This window comes from Trichechus manatus, unplaced genomic scaffold (assembly GCF_000243295.1).
Source record: "Trichechus manatus latirostris isolate Lorelei unplaced genomic scaffold, TriManLat1.0 scaffold00041, whole genome shotgun sequence".
NCBI classification, from domain to species: Eukaryota; Metazoa; Chordata; class Mammalia; order Sirenia; family Trichechidae; genus Trichechus; species Trichechus manatus.
The window spans coordinates 7,335,661-7,359,262 of NW_004443977.1; the positions used below are offsets into that span (position 1 = coordinate 7,335,661).

The 23,602-nt window shown below is 45.9% G+C and overlaps 1 protein-coding gene across 1 annotated transcript in view; it reads right to left on the reverse strand.

Annotated features, from left to right (window-relative positions):
- The window catches only part of MARCHF4 (membrane associated ring-CH-type finger 4), a 99,819-nt gene extending 77,067 nt beyond the window's left edge, over positions 1 to 22,752 (reverse strand). Inside the window, exon 1 of the mRNA XM_004376296.1 lies at positions 22,043 to 22,752. Coding sequence (XP_004376353.1) covers positions 22,043 to 22,561 — 519 coding nt within the window. The 5' untranslated portion in view covers positions 22,562 to 22,752. The remainder of the gene's footprint in view (positions 1 to 22,042) is intronic.
- Between the last annotated feature and the right edge of the window lie 850 nt (positions 22,753 to 23,602).

Here is a 23,602-nt window from a genome sequence, read left to right on the forward strand (position 1 = left end):
ATACTGGGAATCAAGCCCTAGCCAAGTGGACACACATTTTGGGGGGACACAATTCAATCCATAACAAGAGACTAGGACTAGAGTTCAGATATTTTATTCAGTGAGCAATAGGGAGTCACAGAAGGTTTGGTAGCAGCGTGTATGATGAATTAGGAGGCTGGAAGCTAACTTCTGAGTTCCCAACTTTTGCCAACATTTTGTATATCCTTTATTCAGCTTTATATATATTATTTATGTATCTTTCATTTAATCCTAAGAACAGCCCTGTGAGGAAAGTATTAAATCTCTCCACCTTGCAGGTGAGGATATTGAGGCTCAGAAATGCCAAACAGTGTTCCTGAAATCATATAGCTAATAAATGACAGTTTGGGATTATAACTTAAGTCTGGGGGACTCCAGAAACTGCAGGTCTGGAGAGTAGTCAGAAAGCTTATAATATTCTTGGTATGAACAATAATATCTGTAATTGCAACTGAGACAAGGAGAAATGTGAGGGGGGACGAATACTACAGTCCTTCGAGTAAGACCTAGTGCTGACTGGGTATGGAGGGGGTGACAGGGAGAAGTCCACAGAGGTGGTGGGGAAGCAGTAACCCCGGTAAAACCATCAGCAAGACAGGGAATTTGGGAGGACTGCTCAGTTTTAAGAAAATACTCTTAGAGTGATTTGAGAAGAGTTGAGTTAGTTGTTTTTACTTTCCAGATCTGCAGTACTGGGAGGCAAACTAGAACAGAAGCTTCCCAACTTTTTTACTAGTCCACAGTGAAAAAAATACGCATTTAGTAATACTTTTCCTTCCTGTGAAGGATGTACTCTGATTAGCTTCTACCCTACTCTAGTCTAGTTCATGGTGGGGCAGGGAGAGAGGAAGGAGAATGCTAGCTGCCACTCAATCATGCAGTTGATTTATTTCATGACCCAACAATGGGAAAAGACCCAATGCTTCACCAGAAGCAGGGTGGGCTAGATGTTGGGCAGCCGATCCTCATATTCACAGCACGTGGACATTAAGAAAGACATAGACCCAAGAGAGCATATGGCTCCAGAAACCAAGAGAGGAAATCATACTGGCAAGGAGGGGAGGACAAAAAGTGTCTGGTGCTGCAGAACAAATAAGGAGGGCAAGGGCTTTTAAAAGTCCACTTGGTCTTAGAATTAAGTCATCAGGGGTCTTCCAAGGAACATGTTCAGTCAGGTAGTAGAGGGGCAAAAAGACTGCAAAACAGGAAAGGACACAAAGAAAAGAGAGAGGACTACACCTCCAAGGGGCATCAAGGTAGAAGGAAGGATCTGTTTTCATTTAAACCCTGAGCCTGCCTGTGTGTAGAGGAGAGGAGGTAGAGGAGAGGAGCCAGCAGAGAGGAAATGATTGAAGAGGTCCACAAGTGAGGTCTGGGGCTGCAGGTAGGGGTGGTAATGGATGAAATGAAGTTGCTGGGGAGATGGAAGAAGCTGGGATAAGCACTGGCATGGGGTCACTTTGGGAAGGAGGCGGGGTGCCTTTCATTCAAATCAGAGGGAAGGGGAGAGACTAGGTAAAGACAGACATTTGCAAAAATGAAAGGGAGTGATGGCAGGCAGAGGGGAGAGATGATGGAATGTTCACAGGCTGACCCCAATTTTCTCAGTAAAGTAGGAGGCAAGGTCATCTGCTGAGAATGAGGTTGGCAACTTGATGAGAATGGGAAATGTTTGGAGCAGCTGCTGGGAAGTGTCAACAAGCAAGGAAATAAAAGGAATGCTGAATAGCAGAGGGCCCGTCTAGATGACTCAGTCTATGAAATCTGTGCAGTGCTGGCCTGGAGGTAGGGGCTCAGCTCTCTCCTGCTAGCTACTTCTAGGGCAGGGGGTCCCTCCTCCCCACAAAGTTGGACCCTGGGCTCAAAGAACCTTGTTGATTCCCTGCTAATCAGCGAAAGAACACAAACTGTTATACTCTGAATTTTTTTTTTTTTTTTAAGATTCTTGCCTCTAGGCTTTCCAAAATGAGCTCCTTCTTTTAGATTTCTGATTCTACTTCCAATAAATCTCTTGATAGCACAGCCTAGCCCATCTGGACCAATCGATCAGTCTTTATCATCAAGCGGGTATTTTTCTGGTACTTTCCCTCCACCTCCCTTTCTGGGAAGGAGCCCTGGTGGCTCAATGGTTAAAGTGCTCAGCTGCTAACCAAAACGATTGGTGGTTCAAACCACCAGCAGCTCTATGGAAGAAAAGACCTGGTGATCTGCTCCCAGAAAGATTTCAGCCTCGGAAACCATATAGGACAGTTCTGCTCTGTCCTATAGGGTCGCTATGAGTTGGAGTTGACTTGATGGCACACAACAACCCTTCCTAGAATTCTTAATTCTGTCTGCACATTGGAGTCTCCTGCGGAGAGTTAGAAATACTCATGCCTGTCCCACCCCTAGAGATTGATTTCATCGGTCTGGGTTTGTGGCCTGGGCATCTGTGTTGTTCTTAGCTGCCATGGAGTTGGCCCCCTGACTCATAGTGACCCCATACACAATTGAATGAAACTTTGCCCCATCCTGTGCCACCTCCATGATCAGTTACAGATTGGACCGTTGTGATCCATAGAGTTTTTCATTGGCTGATCTTTGCAAGTAGATTGCCAGACCTTTCTTCCTAGTCCATCTTAGTCTGGAAGTTTCTCTGAAACCTGTTCAGCATCTTAGCAACACGCAAGCCTCTACCAACAGACAGGCGGTGGCTGCGTGTGGGGTGCATTGACCAGGAATGCAACCCGGGTCTCCTGAATGGAAGGCAAGAATTCTACAACTGAATCATCAGTGCCTTCTTGGGCATCTATAAAAGCCCCAAATAATTCCAATGTGTCAGCTAAGGGTGAGAACTACTGACTACCTTGTTACCCCAAGTGGGGTCTGTGAACCAGAATTATCGGTTTTGTCCTGGAAGCTTGCAGAAATGTAGAATCTCAAGTCCCTTCCCAGGCCTGCAGAATCAGCATCTGCAATTCAAAAAGAACCTCAGGTGACTCATATGTACGTTAAAATTTCAGAAGTTCTGCGCTAGAGACCTAACTTCTTAGCAGGGATCACACCTTATCTCGAAGCAGCCTAGCAAAGACTTGACGGTTGCTCTCCTAGAGCATGAAGACAGTCACCTATCAGCCAATCAATCAACAAGTGCTTCCCAACAAATGGACAAACAGACATGAAGTATGTGAGGTATGGCCCCTGGGTCTAGCACTATACAGTGTAGTTAGTTGGAACATTCTTGTAAACTGGCCAACTGCCCCACTTTGCTGGGACTGTCCCAGGTTTAGCAATGAAAGCTTCACTCACATCACATCAGGAGGCAAGGGCTGCAAGCCTAACTGTGCCAAGGAACTGGAGCAAGTTACCCGGTTGCCCAAGGCCTACTAGGACCACTGTCATGATTTGTTGTTGTTGTAGTTAGGGGCCATCAAGTCAGTTCCGACTCAAAGTGACCCTATGTACAATGAATGAAACACTGCCTGGTCCTGTGCCATCCTCACAATCATTGTTATGCTTGAGCTCATTGTTGCAGCCACTATGTCAATCCATCTCATTGAGGGTCTTCCTCTTTTTCGCTGACCATCTACTTTACCAAGCATGACGTCCTTCTCTAGGGATTGGTCCCTCCTGATAACATGTCCAAAGTATGTGAGACGAGGTCTCGCCATTCTCATTTCTAAGGAGCATTCTGGCTGTACTTCTTCTAAGACAGACTTGTTCATTCTTCTGGCAGTCCATGGTATAATCAATATTCTTCACCAACACCATAATTCAAAGATGTCAATTCTTCTTTGGTCTTCCTTATTCACTGTCCAGCTTTCTCATGCATATGAGGTGATTGAAAACACCATGGCTTGGGTAAGGCACACCTTAGTCCTCAAAGTGACATCTTTGCTTTTTAACACTTTAAAGAGGTCTTTTGCAGCAGATTTGCCCAATGAAATATGTTGTTTGATTTCTTGATTGCTGCTATCAAGACTAGGGGCCCATTATCCTATCATGACTGGGGGCCTATTATTCTGCTAGACTTCACTTCTACACTGTAAGTTCCATGTGATGGTGGCCTATTCATGACTAGATTGCACATGTCTAGCCTAGTCCCTGCGCATAACAGCAACATGGACACTTCACTTACCGTTTGGTCCTGGATACACTTACCTCTAAATAAAGGGTTGCCCCTTTCTCAAATTGTATTATTCTATAAGTAACAAAACCTGTTAACATTTCCTAGAACAAGGGTAGGTGGTAATGCTGATGACAACTAGTGAATGATCATTTAAAAAGGAAAAAAGGCAAGCATGGTACCTTAGTTCTGTGTCTACCAGATCTCCACAGGCAAGAGAAAACACAGAGAGATGGGGAGCCTGGAAAAGCAGAAGGTCTAGAAAAACTATGGGGACTGTGCTGTATTTTTACATTTTATTGTGGCTCTCTTTGGCCAGAAAATTGCCCCAGGTAAGAGACAAGGAAGAAAAGTACGCCTGGGTTTTGAATGAGACACTGTTTATCAACCACATTGGAGGGACCTTGAGTTTAGAGTTCTTGGGCCTGTTCAGTCTCCTTTGTCAACCTGTTGCTGGGTGGAAGTGGTTGTTACCATGGAGATCATCCAAGATGCTGAGATTCCTGAACACCCTTCCCTCAAGCTGGCTAAGTAAGACAGACTCCTGGTAGAAGAAACCAGGCTCGGCTGAGCTGGGGGCTGCACAGAGGAAGACCCCAAGTTGAATGAGGCTTACAGCCATCGCATCTAATGCTCTAGGAAGGCAGATCCAACTTTACTAACCAGAGTGGGCAGAGAAAGGAGGGTGAATGAATACTTGTGTATTAAAGCAAACAGGGCCTTTCCATTCCTCCTAGGGCCACGCTACTTTCCTCCCTCAGTGCTTTTGAAAAAGATCCTCCTTTTGCCTGGATTGTCCTTCTCTTTTATCACGGCCAACTTCAGATCTGTTGTTGTTAGCTGCCAACATGCCAACCCCCTACCCATAGAGACTTCATGCACAATGGGATTAGACTGTTGTGATTCATTGGCTGATTTTTCAGTAGATCACCAGGCCTTTCTTCCTAGTTTGTCTTCCTAGACTGAAAGCTCTGCTGAAACCTGTTCAGCATCATAGCAAAAAGCAAGCCCCCACTGACAGACGGGAGGTAGCTGTGCATGAGGTGCATTGGCTGAGAATGGAATCCGTGTCCCCCTCATGGAAGGCGAGAATTCTACCACCAAACCACCACTACCATAGCTATATCCTCTTGTAATAAGCCCTCCTTAATCCTCAAGCCTGGGTTCCCACATCACTCCTCGCAATGCTTAGTCGTTAGCACTGTATTGGAGCCCTGGTGGCACAGTGGTTAAGTGTTCAGCTGCTACCCAAAAGGTCGGCAGTTCAAATCCACCAGCTACTCCTTGGAAACCCTATGGGGCAATTCTACTTTGTCCTATAGCGTTGCTGTGAGTCGGAATCAACTCGACAGCAACAGGTTTGGTTTTAGCCCTGTCTTATAATTGCCGCACCTGCAGTCAAAAGATTGCAATCTCCTAGAGGGCAGGAGCTGAGTTCTAGTTCACTAGATCCAGAATCCTCAGCACAGTCCTGGCACAAAGCAGCTGTTCAATAAATATGACTTAAATGAACTAACTGGAAATTTTTCTCCACTCTTGCAAAAGGAAGATAAAGCAAGTTGATATTACAGTTTAAATAAAATCTACCCACCAACTTCTAAGAGATATCCTGTGGTGTCTGAAGCTAGAACTTCATTTCTTATGCCTTCTATAACCACAGAGCCAGACTTTAAACAACAATCCTCCAACACCAAAGAAATTCTGGGTGATGTCCAAACACACTGCAAAGTGGACTCACATTTTCTAAAGATTTTCAACAATAAAACTGAAATAAAATTTATAGAGTTAGCCCTAAATTCACTAGAAAATTAAATTAATCATGAACTCACCCCCCTCCTACCCATTTTCTCTCCCCAAACTCTTCCATTCTCCAAACATTCTGGTAAACTAACACTTTACCGCATTACATTGTGTTAAGAAGTAAATGAATGAATAGTTCTGTGGCTGGAAAAGGGATGGAGAAAGGAAGAATTTCTTCCCCCTGTAAGGTCCAGATGGATTCTCTGGCATTTATCAGCCTGAAAAATATTGAGAAAGGTAGGTCAGGTCAGCCACAGGCTGAGAAATAGGAGATCTCAGCTCTGTGATTTGCCCGCCATCTTGAACGAGTCACCTCACCTCTCTGGTCCTGGTTTCTCACTTCCAGAAATCATGGAAATAATATCTGCTCATTACTTCCTACCCCAAGAATGTGAGCTTGTGGTTCAGCATGTGTTGGAGGATAAGGAAGCTCCTGGACTCTCAAGGGTCCTTCCAGACCCCCTGGGGCTTCCAGATAAAAATTCAATTCAATCAACCAAGAGAATTTTTTCAGAGTTTTTATGGTGGCTCCCAAGGCCATCCAGACCATTAGGCTCCAATCACAGAAAGGCCATTAGGCCCAAGCTCAAAGATGCCGCATGGAATGAACTAAGTTCTAAAGAGGAGTAAATAAGCCCCTACCCTCCCTGTTCCCTACCCACACTTTAGTGCACCCTACTCCCCATCAAAAGTAATACTGGGTCTTAAAGCATGTTGTTGCTGGGTGCCATTGAGTCTGTCCCATAGGGTTTTCTAGCTGGGAGCAGATTGCCAGGTCTCTCTCCTATAGAGCTGCCGGGTGGGTTCAAACCACTAACCTTTTGGTTAGCAGCCAAGCGTACCACCAGGGCTTCCTTTCTTAAAGCATAAAACCAAAAAACCCATTGACGTCGAGTCGATTCTGACTCCTAGTAACCCTATAGGACAGAACAGAACTGCCCCATAGGGTTTCCAAGGAGCACCTGGTGGATTTGAACTGCCAACCTTTTGGTTAGCAGCCTGAGTCTTAACCACTACGCCACCAGAGCTTCCTCTTAAAGCATAGGAGGGTCAATCTGAAAAGCAATGAGAGAGTGAGAGAGGCCTTGAGCCAAGTGGTAAGGAATCTGTTATTGCTGTCTGTGCAAACACTTCCACCATTAACTGTCTTTCCACCTGCTCATCCCACTTAGCCACTCAAAGGTGAACTTCTCTGGAGATCCTTCTCTGGATCTCCCAGGCATTACTCGTCACCTGTCCTGCGTGCGTGGTTCTTTAGTGCAATGTATGCAATCCCTATCAAAGTTACTCATCGTGTTGTTTTCTGGCTGCTGTCTAACTCTCCAGTCTCTGATCTAGACTCAGAGCTCCTCGTCTTTCCTCCATATCCCCAAGGCCTGGCAGCAGCTGTGTTCAATCAATGTCTGCTGAGTGAATGGTCACACTGATCCTTTTGCTTCCACCAGACAGGTGGACCAGGAGGGAAATGAATGACAGGACATTTTCATCTTTAAATCATGACCTTTGGGGATGGAAGATCCCTTAAGAGATCATCAAAATTATTCTTTTCATTGAGCAAGACTGATGAAACACCTGGTGGGATTCACTCAGGTCCTATCTGTCTTTGACTCTGGTCAAGTGTACCCAAAGATATCTTGTCCACCCTCAGCTAGCTCTGCCTCCCTTTTTTGTACAACCTGTTTAATAATTGTCTTTTCATAACATTTTTTTTATCAACCAAACAATAGGCTCTAACTTTTTATTATGGAAAATGTTGAACACATAAAAGTAGAGAGATTAGTAGAATAAACCCCATTGTACCTATCACCTGGGTCCCTGGGTGGTGCAAATGGTTTGTGCTATTACTACTAACAAATCTATCTTGGAAGAAGTACAGACAGAATGCTCCTTAGAAACGAGGATGGCAAGACTTCATCTCATGTACTTTGGACATGTTATCAGGAGGGACCAGACCCTGGAGAAGGACATTGTGATGGTTAAGATTGTGTGTCAGCTTGGCTGGGCCATGATTCTCAGTGTTTTGGCTGTTGTATAATGTTGTGATTGCTTCCCTGTTAAGATTTGATATGTTATCACCCCCATGATGGGATCTGCTGTGAGTAGCCAATCAGCTGACAGGGAGTTTCCTTGGGCATGTGGCCTGCATCTGAATATAAGTGGATGTTCTGGATTTTGCCTGCTCTGGATCCTACAGCTGGCTCCTGTTCACCTGTCCTCCGGTTCTTGGGACTTGAGCTAGCAGTTTACCTGTGGTCTTGCCTGCCAATCTTGGGATTCATCAATCTTCACAGCCTGTGAGCAAGAGCCCTGCTCTCCAACCTGCGAATCTTGGGTTCATCAACCCCTGTGGCTACGTGAATCAGGAGAAGCCTCTATCTTGATCCATGGACTTGGGACGTTCCAGCCTCTACAACCGTGTTAGGCATTTCCTTGATATAAATCTCTCTATTTATATATTTATATGCTTTACTGGTTTTGCTTCTCTAGAGAACCCAGCCTAAGACATCATGCCTTGGTAAAGTAGACCATCAGCGAAAAAGAGGAAGAGCTTCAACAAGATGGATTGACACAGGGGTTGCAACAACGGGCTCAAGCCTAGAAACAATTGTGAGGATGGTGTAGGACTGGGCAATGTTTCATTTTGTTGTAGGTAGGGTCACTATGAATTGGAACCAACTCGACAGCACCTAACAACATTAACCTAAAGGTTGGAAGTTCAAACCCACCCAGTGGCACCATGGAAGAAAAGCCTGGTAATTTGCTTCCATAAAAATCACAGCCAAGAAACCCTATGGGGTAAAATACTGTAACACATGGGGTCTCCATGAGTTGAAATTAACTCAACAATAACAAGTTTTACCCATCACCCAGCTTCAGCAATTATCAACACATGGCCAATCTTGTTGCATCTATAATCACTGGATTATTCTGAAGCAAATTCTAGGCATCATGTCAAATAAATACTTTCTGACTTGAATTGCATCAATAGGAAGGATGAAAATTAATTTAAATCTAAAGAGGAGCCTCTCTCTAGGGCCATGGCCCATTAAGTGTTTTGGGAGGAGGAGATAAGATGGGGAACCCTTGAAATTGCATTATATACTCCTTCAAACCCCAAACTGATTTTTTGTTCTGTTTTGTTTTTGCGGGCAAACACTTAATAGATGACAGAAGCAGGAAACAAGATAACAAGCATTGTGTAGAATCTCAGCAGTGACTTTGCAAAAACCAGACCAGATCCTCTGGACTCTGGAACAAAGATGACCAAAAGATGGGAGCAGCCACACCAGTGGAGACCCAGAATCACCCCACCAACGTGTCTTTTTTTCCTGTGTTAAATATTGTAGTTGTATTCCATGCACATACATGCTCACCCACCCCTGCCCCTGCAAGCTTCTCACTCAGCTCCAAACACACACAACAGGCGCATACACCTCTGCACACCCACCTGCTCCCATTCACCTGCAGCTGCCTGGTTTTGGCAGCTGTTTTCTAAACACGTTGAAGAACTCAGAGCCCCAAGACTAGAAATTTTTCTTTCTAAAGTAGCACGGTGCTCCACAGAGGCTTACATCTGGGATACTGGAGGGATCACCATAGGATGAATCAAAATATACAGCCCACACTCAGTGTGCCAGAGCGTTCCTTTCGGGGTGTCGGGTTAAGAAGCAGTAAAGGACACTGCATAATGGTCAATGCTGTTTATACTGCTGATTATTAACTCTGTTTATATGCTTAAGATTCGTTACTGAGAAAACTTTCCTGCCCACTCAACGCTTGCACTGCTCAGGGCTCACCCTGTCAATCTCAAAGCACTTAGCACATAGTACTTTCACCTGGGGAAGTGTGCGAGGCATCTTCACCATGCACTTTGGACAGAGGCGGAAGGAGGGGCTGAGAGGAAGAACTAGCCCCATTTATTGGAATCTCCATTCACAGTGCTAGACGTTGTCTCTTTAAATTCTCACAAGTCTATGAGGTATGTATTTTTAGTTGCTGCACGTTAAGACAGAGGACACTGAAGTTCAGAGGAGTTAATTAATTTGCCCAAAGCCACACAGCTAGTAAGGATTCTAACCCAGGCTTTTCTAATCACCAAACCCATGCTCTTCTCTCTACACCAGTAATTCCCTTTTAAATAATTTTATTTTTTAAGTTTTCATTTTGAAATTATTTTAGACTTACAAAAAAAGTTGTAAAAATAGCACAGTTTCCACATGCCCTTCACATAGCTTTTCCAAATATTAATATTTTATATAGTCCCTGGGTGGTGCAAATGGTTAATGCACTCCCTACTAACCGAAAGGTAGGCAGTCGGAGTCCACCCAGAGGCACACTGGAAGAAAGACTTGGCAATCTACTTCCAAAAAAATCAGCCATTGAAAACCCTATGGAACACAATTCTACTCTGACACACATGGAGTCACCATGAGCTGGAATTGACTCGACAGCAATTAGTTAACATCTTAGAATAACCATGGCATAAAGATCAAAACCAGGAACATAACATTGATGCAATACCATTAACTAACCTACACAGCTTATTCAAATTTCCTCACTTGTCCCCCTAATGTCCCTTTTCTCGTCCAGGATCCAATCCAGGATCACAGATTGTTATTTAGTTGTCATGTCTCCAAAGGCTCCTCCAATCTGTGACAGTTCCCCCGTTATTCTTCATCTTTCATGACCTTGACACTTTTGGAAAGTGTCGACCAATTATTTTATAGAATGCCCTTCATTTGAGCCCCTTTTAATGTCAAAAAGTTTCACAAACCCTCAGATGACTGTATCTGTTAAGTATCTGTTGTCTATTCTTGTCAACGCACTTAATGACAAGTGGTAACTTTAAATTTAGGAATGCTTTTGATTTTATTCATCACAATGGCTTCCATCTACATTTAAAACATAGTACGGATACCTGTAAGATAATTTCTTTTTTCTTTTTTTCTATCTCTAGGCAATGTTTGGGTGTAGTTAGGTTTACCTAGGGGGCAGTAGTGGTTCAGTGGTAGGATACCTGGTTTAGATTCCCAGCCAATGCATTTCATTTGCAGCAACCTGCCTGTCAGTGGAGGCTTGTGTGTTGCTATGATGCTGATGAGGTTTCAGTGGAGCTTTCAGACCAAGATGGACTAGAAAGAAAGGCTTGGCTATCTACTTCTAAAAATCAACCAGTGAGAACCCTATGGATCACAACAGTCAGATCCACATCTGATCATGGGGATGGCGTAGGACCAAGCAGCATTTTGTCCCATTGTACATGGGGCTGCCATGAGTTCGAGGGGCAACTTGACAGCCACTAACAACACTCCGTATGATATTTTGGCAGCTCCTCCTGAAGTCAGCAGCCCACAGTCACACACAGACCAAAGCAGAAATCCTCAAAGAAAGTTAGAAGAAGACAATGAAGAGCTGGGTGAGGTCAGATAAGAACGTCTGGAGCTAATGGTTATTGTATGTTGGTGGTATTATGGTATATTTGCATTCCACACTATGCTAAGAGTTCTGTATGCATTATCTCATTTAAGCCTCACAACCACCTCTGAGACAGGTTCTATTATTATCATTCCCCTTCTACCGAGGAGGAAGTTAAGACTCTGAGTCTGTAAAGGACTTGCCCAAGGTCACACATCCATGGCACAGCAACACTGGGATTTGAATGCAGTTCTCCCAGGCTCCGAAAGTCCCATGTTTCTATCCACCATGCTAATTTTCTCCAGAAGCATCTCTGAATCTTTGCTTCCATTGTTCTAGATCTGGAACAGTCCTTATTTCCTATTTTCCAAATTATTTCCCAGCTCCAGCCATTAGGACTCAGTTCGAAGTCCGTTCTTCTAGGAAGACTTCTTCTGTTGGTGAATGAAGGGACTGAATTTACACCAGCCCCAGGTACTGCTCATCCGCCAGATGTGATGTAAAAGATGACAACAGAACTGGAAGATGCTTGGAGATTCCTTAGAACCTCCTCCTTTTATAAAGATAGAAGTAATAGCAATAATTACTAACATTTACTGAGTGTTTACTGTGGGTCAGGCAGGGTGCTAAATGCTTAACGTGTTATCTCATTTAACTTCCACAACTACCTTAAGAGAGAGGTACTAATGTTGTTGAGGGAGAGACTTCTAGAACTCTCCCAGATATGGATTTCTTCTCTTTCCCGGCGCGCAGGAGGATTCCACTCCCCGCCCCTGTCTAGAGCCATATTATAGTCCCGGGCAATGATGACGCACCACAGCTAATGTGATGCGCCGCCCACTCCTGGGCCGAAGCACTTCGTTGTTGCTACTTAGCAAGCTGAGAGGGAGAAAGCTCCGCACCATCTGTTGCTCTGCTCAGGGACTCTGGGGCTTCCCCAGGGAGGCCTCTGATTTGAGTTTGCTCAAAAATACCCTCTGAACGTAAGTCAAGAGTGAGGACTGATGGTTGTACTAGTCAGGGAAAGTAACATTATCTGAGCAACAGATAAGCCTCCCAATTTCAATATCTTATCACAGTCAACATTGTGTCCCCTCATGCCACAGTTCCGTGTGATTTAGGCATTCCTTTTCCATCTTGGGGCTCTCCCATCTGGAACTTGTGGCCCTCAGTCACCAAGGCAGGGAAAGAGAGAGATGCAACAGGCATTGTCCCTTTCTGCCTCTACCCTGAGTGATGCAGTCCATTGGCCAGAGCTAGTCACAGGGTCCCCACCTATCTAAAAGGGAGGTAGGGAAATGTAGGGCCACGTAAAAACTTTGGTCAGTGCGCATGGCTGCTGACTGAAAGGTTGAAGGTTCAAGTCCACCCAGAGGTGCCTAGGAAGAAAGGCCTAGTGATCTACTTCCGAAAATCAGCCATTGAAAACTCTATGGAGCACAGTTGTACTCTGACACACATGGGTTCGCCCTAAGTCACAATCATTATTTTTGCCACCGTAGTGAAGCCTGTGTCCTGCCAACTAACCCCTCCCTCCTCCCCCCCAGTTCACACACCCCTGTTCCTTGCATGTTTGAGAACCTCAGGTTTGGTGGAGCTATTTCTTCTCCCCATTTGCCTCCTCAAGCTGCTGTCTAAACCACATTATTCCTAAAGTAACCCCTACCTTGGAATTGCCCAAGTCTATGGCTGAAAATGAAGATTTCAGGGCCCCTCCCTGAGGCCATGGCTGGAGAATCTGCATTTCCGCATTTTCCTGAAGCACCTCTTGGTGTCCAAGAATGTTTCAGAACTTTTGTAATGTGTACAGCCCAAGTCAGTGCCACCCAAACTTCAGTCACTTATAATTTTTGTCATATTCATGTACCTTCTATTTTTTCAAACAATCCAAAAATGATTTGTTTTATTTGCAATATTCAAAGCATTTTAAAATAGCATATTTGCATTCCCTAAGTCTCTTGGAAAGTAATTCCAGTTTGTGCAATGAATTTCCAAGAAAATCTGAAGATATCCATTAGCCATCTTAAACTTAAATTCTAAGTTTTGGAAGATATTTCTTACTGTGGTTCACAGGGGAATATTGTCCCATTCACAATCAATCACGGGGACAGCGCAGGACCGGGCAGTGTTTGGTTGCGTTGTGCACGGGGTTGCCATGAGTCCGGCGCTGACTCGATGATGGCAGTGAACAACAGTCTCGGGAAGACCCTGAATGCAAGCCTCTCGCTGTGTGCACTTTGGGTATGCACTTCCTCTGCCCCTTCCTCTGCGTACTCCTCCGTGTGCATGATGTGCTCTTGGCCTCTGGGGGCTCAAAGTCCAGGAAAATGTCTTTCTACACAGTTCCTGCCAAGTAGAGACTGCTGCTTCATAAAGGCCTGTCAGGGGCACAGAGATGATGGAGATGGAAAAAGTCAACTATGTGGGGAGCGCAGGGCCCAGGGAGGAGAGGATGAAGGCTCAGCTGAGTAAGGCAACAATGTACCCCTGATTGTCAGGCACAAAACAGCTGAAGGTTTTCCAGTCTGAGCATAACCTTAGAGCATCTGACTTTTTAAAGGCTCCAGTAAGAAAGGGTGGGAGAAAAGGTGGGAGTGCGATCCGAGACTCACCCCAGGTCTCCGAGACATGCTGACGGAATGCAGTAAATACCGCTCCATTTAATGAACAGCTGCTGTGTGCTTGGAACTTTAACGCATCATGTTGACTCCTTGGAACAAGCATGCAAGCTTGGTATTTTATCCCTATTTTGTAAGCAATGAAATCCAGGTCCAGGGAGGTTAAATAACTTGCTCAAGATCACACAGCTGGGAAGGGCCCAAACTGGGATTTAAATCATGTCTTTCTGACTTCAAAGCTCACGCTCTTCTCATCCTTCTGCAACAGAATGAGAAAAGGTCTGCTCCTGGCAAAATGGTCCCAAGCCAGGATAATAATCGCCATGATTACTAGGATGAGAATCATCATTATTTGTCATTATGAAATCAGAAAACGAGACCGAATAAGACCTCCAGGGATCATCCATATCCCTCTTGCTTGACATTTTAATGTATACACTCATACACACACACACACACACTCACATACACATTCACACTGTCACACACCACACTGTCGCACACACTCACACTCACACACTCACACACTCACATACACATACAAATACACCTTCCACCATGTATACACTAAGGACAGAACACAGCACTATTCATCTGGAATGGGCATGTACCAGGAAGGAGGGGAAAGAATGAACAAATACTTATTGAGCACCTACTGTGTGCACAGCCCTTTGCTAGCCACTAGGGTGGCTTCAGGAGGGTTCTTCTGGAGAAAATGATGCTGATTCTCTTCAATCACATGTAATCTTTCCATAAAGAAGGAAAGTAATTTGACCTGTCCTCCTTAACCCTGGGGACGGGCCCTGGAGAAATTCTCATGACAGCAATGAGCTGAGTTAAAGCCTGGGGACTGCTTGCCCCCTTGCAGGGGTGTGAAGTCCACATTCCTTTGATCACAGAGTTTGACGAAGCCTATATTTGCAGACTCCCCCTTTTTTGCTGACTGCTGCTGACAGTTTGAGCACTCAAATTGTAACTTATTCAATTTTATCTATTTAATTATGAAGCAGCCAGCCCCATGTGCACCTCACTTTTACTTTTAACATACACAGGTGAGGGGTACCAATGTGTAGTATACATAACATGCACACATAAACTATCATTCATATGATCCATCTCAGGAGGGGGACAGTGTGCAGCTTGGGCCATACGGTATTCGTTTGCCAGCTCCTTACATCGAGGCTCACTTCCAATTTGGCTTCTTTCCCAGCAAACAAGAAGTAGCTCACTCATTCCCACACTCCTCGGAAGATCCCATCCCCCTTCACTACCTCCCCTCCAATTCATAGGCCACTGCTGGGCTTCTCCAATATACAGGCTGGAAAAGAGAGTGGGAGAAAGAGAGAGCGAGCAAGCGAGTGAGCACACAAGTGATTCCCAATATCTCTCCTTTCTTCTCCCATGCTCTTTTGAAATCCATATTTCACAACCTCCTGCCCTAACAGCCTTATCAAGTAACTCTCTGTATGAGGACTCAGCTAGAAGCCACACCCAATACGTTAGCCAACCTACCCATGAACTGATGCAGGCTGGCAAGAGAAGGAGTACTCCAAAGGGAACAACTGTGTATAAACAATTATATAAAAAAGGGGGGGCGGGACTGAAGATCTTAGGTGACAGCCACTCCACAACTGTCAAGACACCAGGGTATCTCCCCTCCTGCCCATCTCAGTTCTATCTGTGAACGTGAGCAGATGCACTCAATGTTTTATTTATATGTGCGTGTGTGTACGTAAACAATTGATAGCTAAATCTGTGAGACAGCCAGGAACCCGATGGTAGGGTGAGAGCCCTGAGTGAGGAAAGGGTCCTAGGCATCTCCAGTTTAAATAGAACGAGGACTGGCGGAAGTAGGAACTGAAACACTAAAGTGGAAATAACCCACTCAAAACTCTGGGGTAAGCTCAGCTCCCCCTTACTGGGATGATTCTGAATCCGTAGACCCATGATAATGTCTATTGCCTATTGGCCATGAAGGGCTTGCTCTTTTACCATGGTGTGTTCATGGTGTATGTTTATGACTGACTAAACTGGGGATTTCTATGAGCACAGGACAAAGACTGTTCTTTACAATCTTTGCTAAAACCACATGTGCACATGCCAGGTATTGTGTACACTGGGGATAGATGTACTGGGACAAGATGACCCTTTGAATTGGAGAGGAATGAGGGGTCCTCTCTTTCTCCTTAGATTAAAATTCTCTCTGGACTCCAAAGAATTCCCTGGGTGGTACAAATGGTTAAAGCACTTAGCTGCTAACCAAAAGGCTGGTGGTTCAAGTCTACCCAGAGATGTCTCGGCAGAAAGTCTTGATGATCTACTTCCAAAAAATCAGCCATTGAAAACCCCACAGAGCACAAATCTAATCTGACACACATGGGGTCGCCACGAATCAAAATAGACTCGACAGCAACTGGCGGTGGTGGTAGACCCCAAAACAATCTCATTGTAATGAATCCCAGCTCTGAAGCTTGGAATGGATCTTGAGAGTCATCTAGTCCCAGTCACCCGCATAACTTCCCTTCTAAGGCAGCACATACTATTTTGTTACAGCTTTGATATAAAGTTCTTTCTGATATCAAAACCCAAGTTTGCTTCTCTGGAGAGTCCATCATTGCCCTAGGTGCCACCCTTTGTGGCCCCACAGGACGGGTCTGCGCCTCTTCTACAGAGCACACTTTCAGCATTTGATGCTCCCGAGTGTTCTCCTTTTCCCAGTTGCCCTACCTGTGGAGTTGCCCACTGGATGAGTTCCAGAAAGTCATTCATTCAGCAAGTGAACATGTGTCAGGCACTGGGAGGGGAGATGATGATCCAATGAAGGGCAAAAAGACACAAGCGGCTGCCTCCAGGGATCTTGCAGTCCTTTTGCAGCACCTCCCTAAGGGTCTCCCTCCAGCCCTTCTTTCAGCTTCATCCTTCCCCACAAGGCAGGGAGTCTACAGGGTCAAGGAGTCATGCCCCTCTTCTAGAACATGCTCTGATTACCTGGGTTCCAGAATTCCTGCCCAGACAGTTTTGAGCCTGCTCCCAGGACCTGCAGCGTCCTCTTCTTCAGGTCCCTCCTAGGCCAGAGGGGGTGGGCACAGGGGTGGCTGTTGGGGAGGGGCAGTGGTGTAGACAGAGCTTGGACAAGCTGGCTGTAGTGTCCATACACATGCATCAAGACCTTTCATGGTACAGCTGGCACAGAGCCAGCAGTGGAAAGAGAATCAGGGTGGGCTGTGAACCAGGGCTAGCAACCTCCATTGGCTATATTTCAGCACAGAATCCAGAGAAATCCAGAGGCTCTAAATTTAAACCTGGTCTCCCAGGTCATTATGAAGGTATATTTGCCAAGATAGGAGACTAGAATGCATGTTGTTTCACAGTTTGTTAGCTTGAGTTATTTCTTTTAAATACTTTGATCTCTTCTGTGTGAGCATCCATCTAGACACTCGCCCTAGGGCCCATAAATGTTAGGTGGGCCTCCTCTTTGTGGAGACAGAAAATGTAAAATTGAAGCACAGTGCTAAGAAAATTAAGCATACTGCTTGGGTTCCTCCTAAAACTGCTCTATTTGATCTCCATTCCAAGGGTCCTCATGTCCTCCTTTCCCTTAGGTTATAACAAGTGGGGTCTCCTCGCTGCTATGGTGGCTTTCATCCTTACACCCCTCCAGGAACTCTATAGCTGACCCAGCCAAGGAGGCAGTTTTGCCTCTGTCTAACCACGTGTCTCACATCTCTTCAGCTTCCAGCTGTCTAACCTCAGCCTTGCAGCCTAAGTCTATTTCTTCTCACTTGGTCTTCAGCAGCAACAAAGAAGCCTCCTCTAACTGATCAGGGAAAAGGTAGCAAATTCCCCCACTTGTCTCTCTGAATAGGCACCCTGTACACCAGCTGCCTTTAAGCACACATCTCTTCTCTTTCTTGTACCTGATATTACTGGCATTCACCTCAGGCGCCCTGTCTGTGTGTTCTTGATCTCTATCAGCCTCCGTGATGTCTGGGTGAGACTGTAGAGCTCCCAGAGGACAGGGCCACATTGCAGGGCCATAGCTTCCCTGTGTCTCTGGACCCTGCTCAGTGGAGCAGCAGGCACAGGTAGGCACTTAATAAAGACTTTGATGCTAGCAACAGAGGACCAGAACTCTGCCTAGAGCATTGTGAATACCCAAGAAGCAATCTACTACCACAGCCAGACCACAGTCATAGCAGTCCTCCTGCCAGCCTGAGAGCCAGGGCAGACTCTCCTTTATAAACAAGGCAGAGGGACCACTCTCTTGCCTCTGTGATCATAATAATAATTATGATGACGACAACAACAATAACAAAACTCTATGTGCCAGCGCTTCCATAATGGTCTCGACTAATTTGGTGCTCATAGTAATCTCATGAAATTGGGACTATCATCATTATTCCAGTTTTACAAATGACAGATCTGAGGCACAGAGAGATTGTTTAACTTGTTAAGGCTCAAACTGGTGTAATCTGACTTCGAAGACCCTGACTTACCCACCATGGCACACTGTCCCTTGAAGTGATCTAAAGCAGCTTCAACCAAGAATGGAGAGGGAGAGGTTGCCGACTGGGCTCTCGTCCTATACTCTTATGGATCCTTGACCCCTGTCTGACCTGAATGAATGACTAAGAGAAGGCAAGTGGCCACTCAGACAGCTGGAACTCTCAACGCATTAGTTCCCGCCCCACTCCTCTCCCTCCACCTGTCCTCCTTTCTTTCTGTTTCTCAAACACGCGGAGCTTGTTCCCACTCAGGCCTTTGAATGGCTGTTTCCTCCACCTGCAATGCTCTCCCCCTAGACCTATGCATAGCTGGGTCCTTTGATTATTTGGGTGTCAGCTCAAATGGCACATTCTTAGGAAAGCTGCTCCTCATCGCCCTATCTTTCCCATGTCCTCCCTTTCATTCTTGTCTAACCCATTTTCCTGTTTTAGAAAAAAGCATTCAACACCACCTGAAATCATCTTATTGACCTACTAGTTTACTTGTCTCTTTCTGTGTCTCCACTAGAATGGCAGCTTCAGGACAGCAGGATCTCACCTGTTTTGTTTGCTTCTGGATACTCACTGGGATAGCATCTAGCATGCTGTCAATGCCCACTAAGCATCTGTTAAGTAAATGCATGCATGAACAAATGGATGCAAAGTCCTTTTTAGATACATGCAAAGGTGGGCCCAGCTGGACCCTCCAGTTGCCCCTCACCACACACAAGCAAACCTCTGGTAGGCAGAGACCCAGTCTTCATATGTGGCAGCCTACCAGCCCCTGAAACAGTGGCAGATGACTGAGGGACCCTTTAGTTGCTTTGTTTGGGCAGGGAAAAGACTAAGACGCTCAGCTACTAAGATTACAGCCTGTCTACACTCCCTCTAGGACCACGAGTGGACAATTGCTGGGCAGCTGTATTCCTGAACAGAAACTAAAATACTAAAATCTCAGTTTTTCACTTTCCCCATCCCTCTGCCTTTTCTGGAGGGCTTTCCCCATCCCCGCCCCCTTTGCCTCCCTCCCTTCCTTACTGCAATTCTGTGAAGAAAAACAAGAGGAAAGTGGGAAAATGTGTTCTCCACGTCTAACATAGTATCCATATTACTATTATTAACTACTGTAGCAGAATCTCATTAAAATGTCTGGTTCCTGCACAGATTAAGCAAGCCCCCAAAACATAATAGTCATATGCGGCATGTAAAGTAAAACCTGCAAAGCTGGAATCTGTGTAAGGTGGCAACCTGTCAGAGAAGGAAAATGCAAATATTTTTCACTAAAACGAGTGATGGAAAAGTGGTAAGACTGTGCCCTGTCAAAGGCAGAAAACTCGCAAGACCTGGAAAAACAAGGTAGTCCCATCGAGTTCCAGCTCTTACAGGTTTCACTGTACTTGGATTTGATCCAGTCTTAATGCAGCATGACCCCTAGTCTCCCCACATAATAAGACATCCCATTCCTTTATAGGTGATAGGTTTTTCATTCAATGGTTTGTTTAGGACACATCTTAAAAATGATGAGCAAGAAAGGAAAGTCCCTAACCTCCTACCAGACCCTGTATTACATGACAGTATTTTAAGGTATTGTTAATGATCCTTTTCTTTTTCTTTCTCTAATAAAATACAGCTTTTCCATTATCAAAATCCATGCTCATTATATATTAATTATTTTCAAGGCATTTCACACACATTATCTCCTGGATTTCATAAGGAAGGGAGGGAGGCAGGCAAAGGTGTCTCTAAATCAGTTGAAAAAGAGGCCCAGAAGCATAAAACAGTTTGAAGACATTCACAAAGGAGGTGAAATATCATCGCAGGACAGGCTCCGGGTCCTGCCATTTTCTAGAAACATGGATGCTCTTGCCAGAAGCCACATCCCAGCAGCCCATGTGACATGCAGATCCAAGCCAGCCCCTATGTAAGAAGCAAGAAATAGCTTAGGAAGTTAGGAAGGATAAATAACTCCTTCTTCTGGAAAAGATAAAGCTCCCTATTGGAGGAAAGTCTGAAACTGGAACACCACAAAGTGAGACACCAGGAGGCTCACTACTGCTCGCAGCCAAGCGCCTCCACTCTGTAGCTCTGCTGGAGGCCAGGGCTGGGAGTGGCAAGGAGGGCTAGGGGAGGGAGCTGAGTAGAGCTCTGGACCTTCTCACCTAACAGGAGTCCTCACCTCTGGGCAACAATTAATTTGGAACTTCAAGCAATCCTGGTTACACGAAAGAAGAACCCGGCCTTCAGCCTCTCAGAGGCATTTATTCACACCAAGATCTATATCACCTCCTATCATAATTCCCAGGCTATGGCCTCCCTCATCACTGGTCCCTGATGTGCTTTGTCCATTCAGAGCAAAGATAAAATGAATGAAAATGTCATCTAGCCTGCATCTCACAGAGCCAGCCCTCAGCAAGAACTCAAGCAAGAAGAAGCACCAGCATGGCATCCTACTGTGCCGCCACTTGTTGGAGGAGCACCCTAAAAATCTTCCCTCCACTTCAGGGAAAGTACTAAAGAAGTGGCTAGTATGTCTCCATAACCCCGCCCAGGTTGCAAGGGAATGTTGCTTCTCCTGCATCACTAACAACAGCAGATTTTCAGGTGAGCCTTTTCTATCTGGGATTCTCTAGCAAGTATTGCCACAATTCATGACTCTAGAAGAATGTATACATGCTAGCCAGAGTTTCAACCGCTAGATTGGAACTGAAGCTGGAAGGGGTGGGGTGGGGTGAGCTTGTCTGTGAAAATCTGAAAGCATGGAGTGGGAAGGATCCTCCAGACTTAGGAAAGCTGTGGTCCACGAGGCCCTGGGCATTCCCTACCCTGGATGGAGAGAGTTTAAGGGACATTTGAAGACAAGGTCACTTCAAACCTGAAAAAGGGAACAGCTATAACAAGATTCCCTACTCCCTTTTCCAAGTCCCTGAACTCACTCTCATTCCCACTTCCCTGTTTCTTTCCAACCTAGAAAAACCTGAGTCTGCCAAGAAATGTCTTAGCAAACTGAATAGTCTTCTGGGACCTAGGATTCCTCTCCATTTCCTGCTCAGTGACCAGAACATATTGCTGAGGATGTCAACGTCATATGGGAGGGGGTAGTCTCAAAACAAAAGAACGGGCTTGTAGGGTTTCAGTCTATGGGAACAGGGAAATAGAACAAGAGCTCAGCACACTTTCAGAGAGTGAAGAAATTTGAGTCTGGGGCTGAAGATGAGCTGGAAAGAATGTCATTCACAACAAATCAGATAAAAGAAAATACCTTGGCCGCAAGCATGTATGTACCACCAAGTTCTCTCATTTCATAGCTTCTGATTTCTGGATCTTCTATTCTGAGGATACTTATGACAGTTTGGGGTGAAACTGAAGACATTAGCACTGGAAGGAAAATGTAAAAAGGAGAGTACAACTAAAGAGGCTCCACCAGGAACCAGTTACCTTTCGAGTAAACTTAACCACAAGAAACATCATCGAGAAGCTCTTAAAACTTATAGACCTCACACTAGAGACAGCATAATGGTTTTCCAGGGCAAGCAGGCGAGTAGCAATCTGCAAGACTGGAGATACCACCAGGAATCAGGAGAAGAGAAAAAAGGACTCACCTGTTCTGGCCCCTGGAAGCAGATGCGGCAGAGCGGGGTCCTCATACCACTGTCCAGGCTGCTGCCCAGTGAGTAGCGATCCTCAGCCTTCCCCTTACAGAAGTCGTCTGAGGAGGCACTGCTGAGCAGGGAGGCCGGTGGCTCTGTGGCTGGGTCACCCCAGTCTTCTTCCACAGAAGAAGGTGGCAAATGTGGTGGAGGTGGCAGAGGAGGGGTCTCCCTGCCAACCCCCTCTCGAGGGCCCCTCCAGCCTGCCCAACCCCCGGCACCCAGAGCCGGAAAGGTGTTGTTGTTGGCCGCCAAACTGGGGGCCTGGGGGTCTCCGTGCATGGGCAGGGGGGCTGGAGGGGGGCGCCGCAGTAGAAAAACCTTCAGGTCATTGAAGAGCATGCGGCAGCGGCACTTGAAGAGACCCTGGTGGCGCAACATCTGGGGGTCGGGGGCACACAATCCACAGCAGCAGCAGCCACAGCAGCAGCACCACCACCAACAGAGCAGCCCACTCAGGGGCATCAGCATGTGCCCAGCCGAGGCAAAGAGCCAGGAGGGGAAGCTGGAGTCTTTGCAGAGGAGAGAAGGAGGGTTTGGGGGTCCACAACGTATCTGTATTAGGAAGGGAATCTGCTTTTTCACTGGCTCTTCTTACACCCCCTCCAACAGCAAATAAATGCCCCCAAAACTGAGCATTGTGAGTCACTGATTCTGAACTCTACCTGGGAAGCCAAACAACAAAAAAGTTTTTCTTGCCCTCTTCCCCCCACCCCCACCTTAGACTTTGCTCAGGGTGTTTCCTTTCTGCCTTTGACCTGGAGGCACAGGTAGGGGCAGGGGGATAGAAGTATTGAGGATAAGCTGTTAGGACCTTGAGATCAAGATTTAATTGTTAGAAAGTTCCCCAGGAGAGGTTGGCTACGAAATTATTGGGTTCCTTCCAAATTCCTAGGCAGTGGGAAATCTCTTTCTTTTATATAAAAGGGGGAGGGTGGGTAAGATTATAAATCAAATTGAGAGTGGACTGAGCTGGTTTTAGGGCAAACTAGCTCAACGAAGGATTGAGGACTGCATGTGTGAGAAAAGATAGCTTTCCTCAGATAGTAGGAAACTGGTTGGGAAGGTGGGTAGAAGTGGGAGAAAGGTTGGGAGAAGTTTCAACTCTCCTGGGCAGAAAACTGGGGCAATTCACCCCAGTAGCACCAGAGTTGGTTGTAAGAGAGCAGTTGAGTGGGCGGGTGGGTGGTGGTTGCAGGAGAAATTGGGCAGGGGGCTTGTGCTTTGCCTCTGCAGTCAAAGGGCTGCATAGAAGAGGGGAAAGCTAATTAGGAGAAGAGAGGGGTTGGAGAAGCGAAAGGCAGAGGAAGAAGAGAGAAAAGATCGCTTAACCCTTGGAGAGGTGCCTCCTTCCTGAGCTTCAAGATTCTGGCTGGGCGTGGGGGTGTGGGGAGAAAGTGGGAGTAGAAGAAGGGGGTAGAGAAGAGGGCTTGTGGGAGGGGGGCAAAGAAGGGAGTAGTTACATGATCTCAGCACTCAGCCCACCCATGCTGCAGCCTGTAAATCCACGGC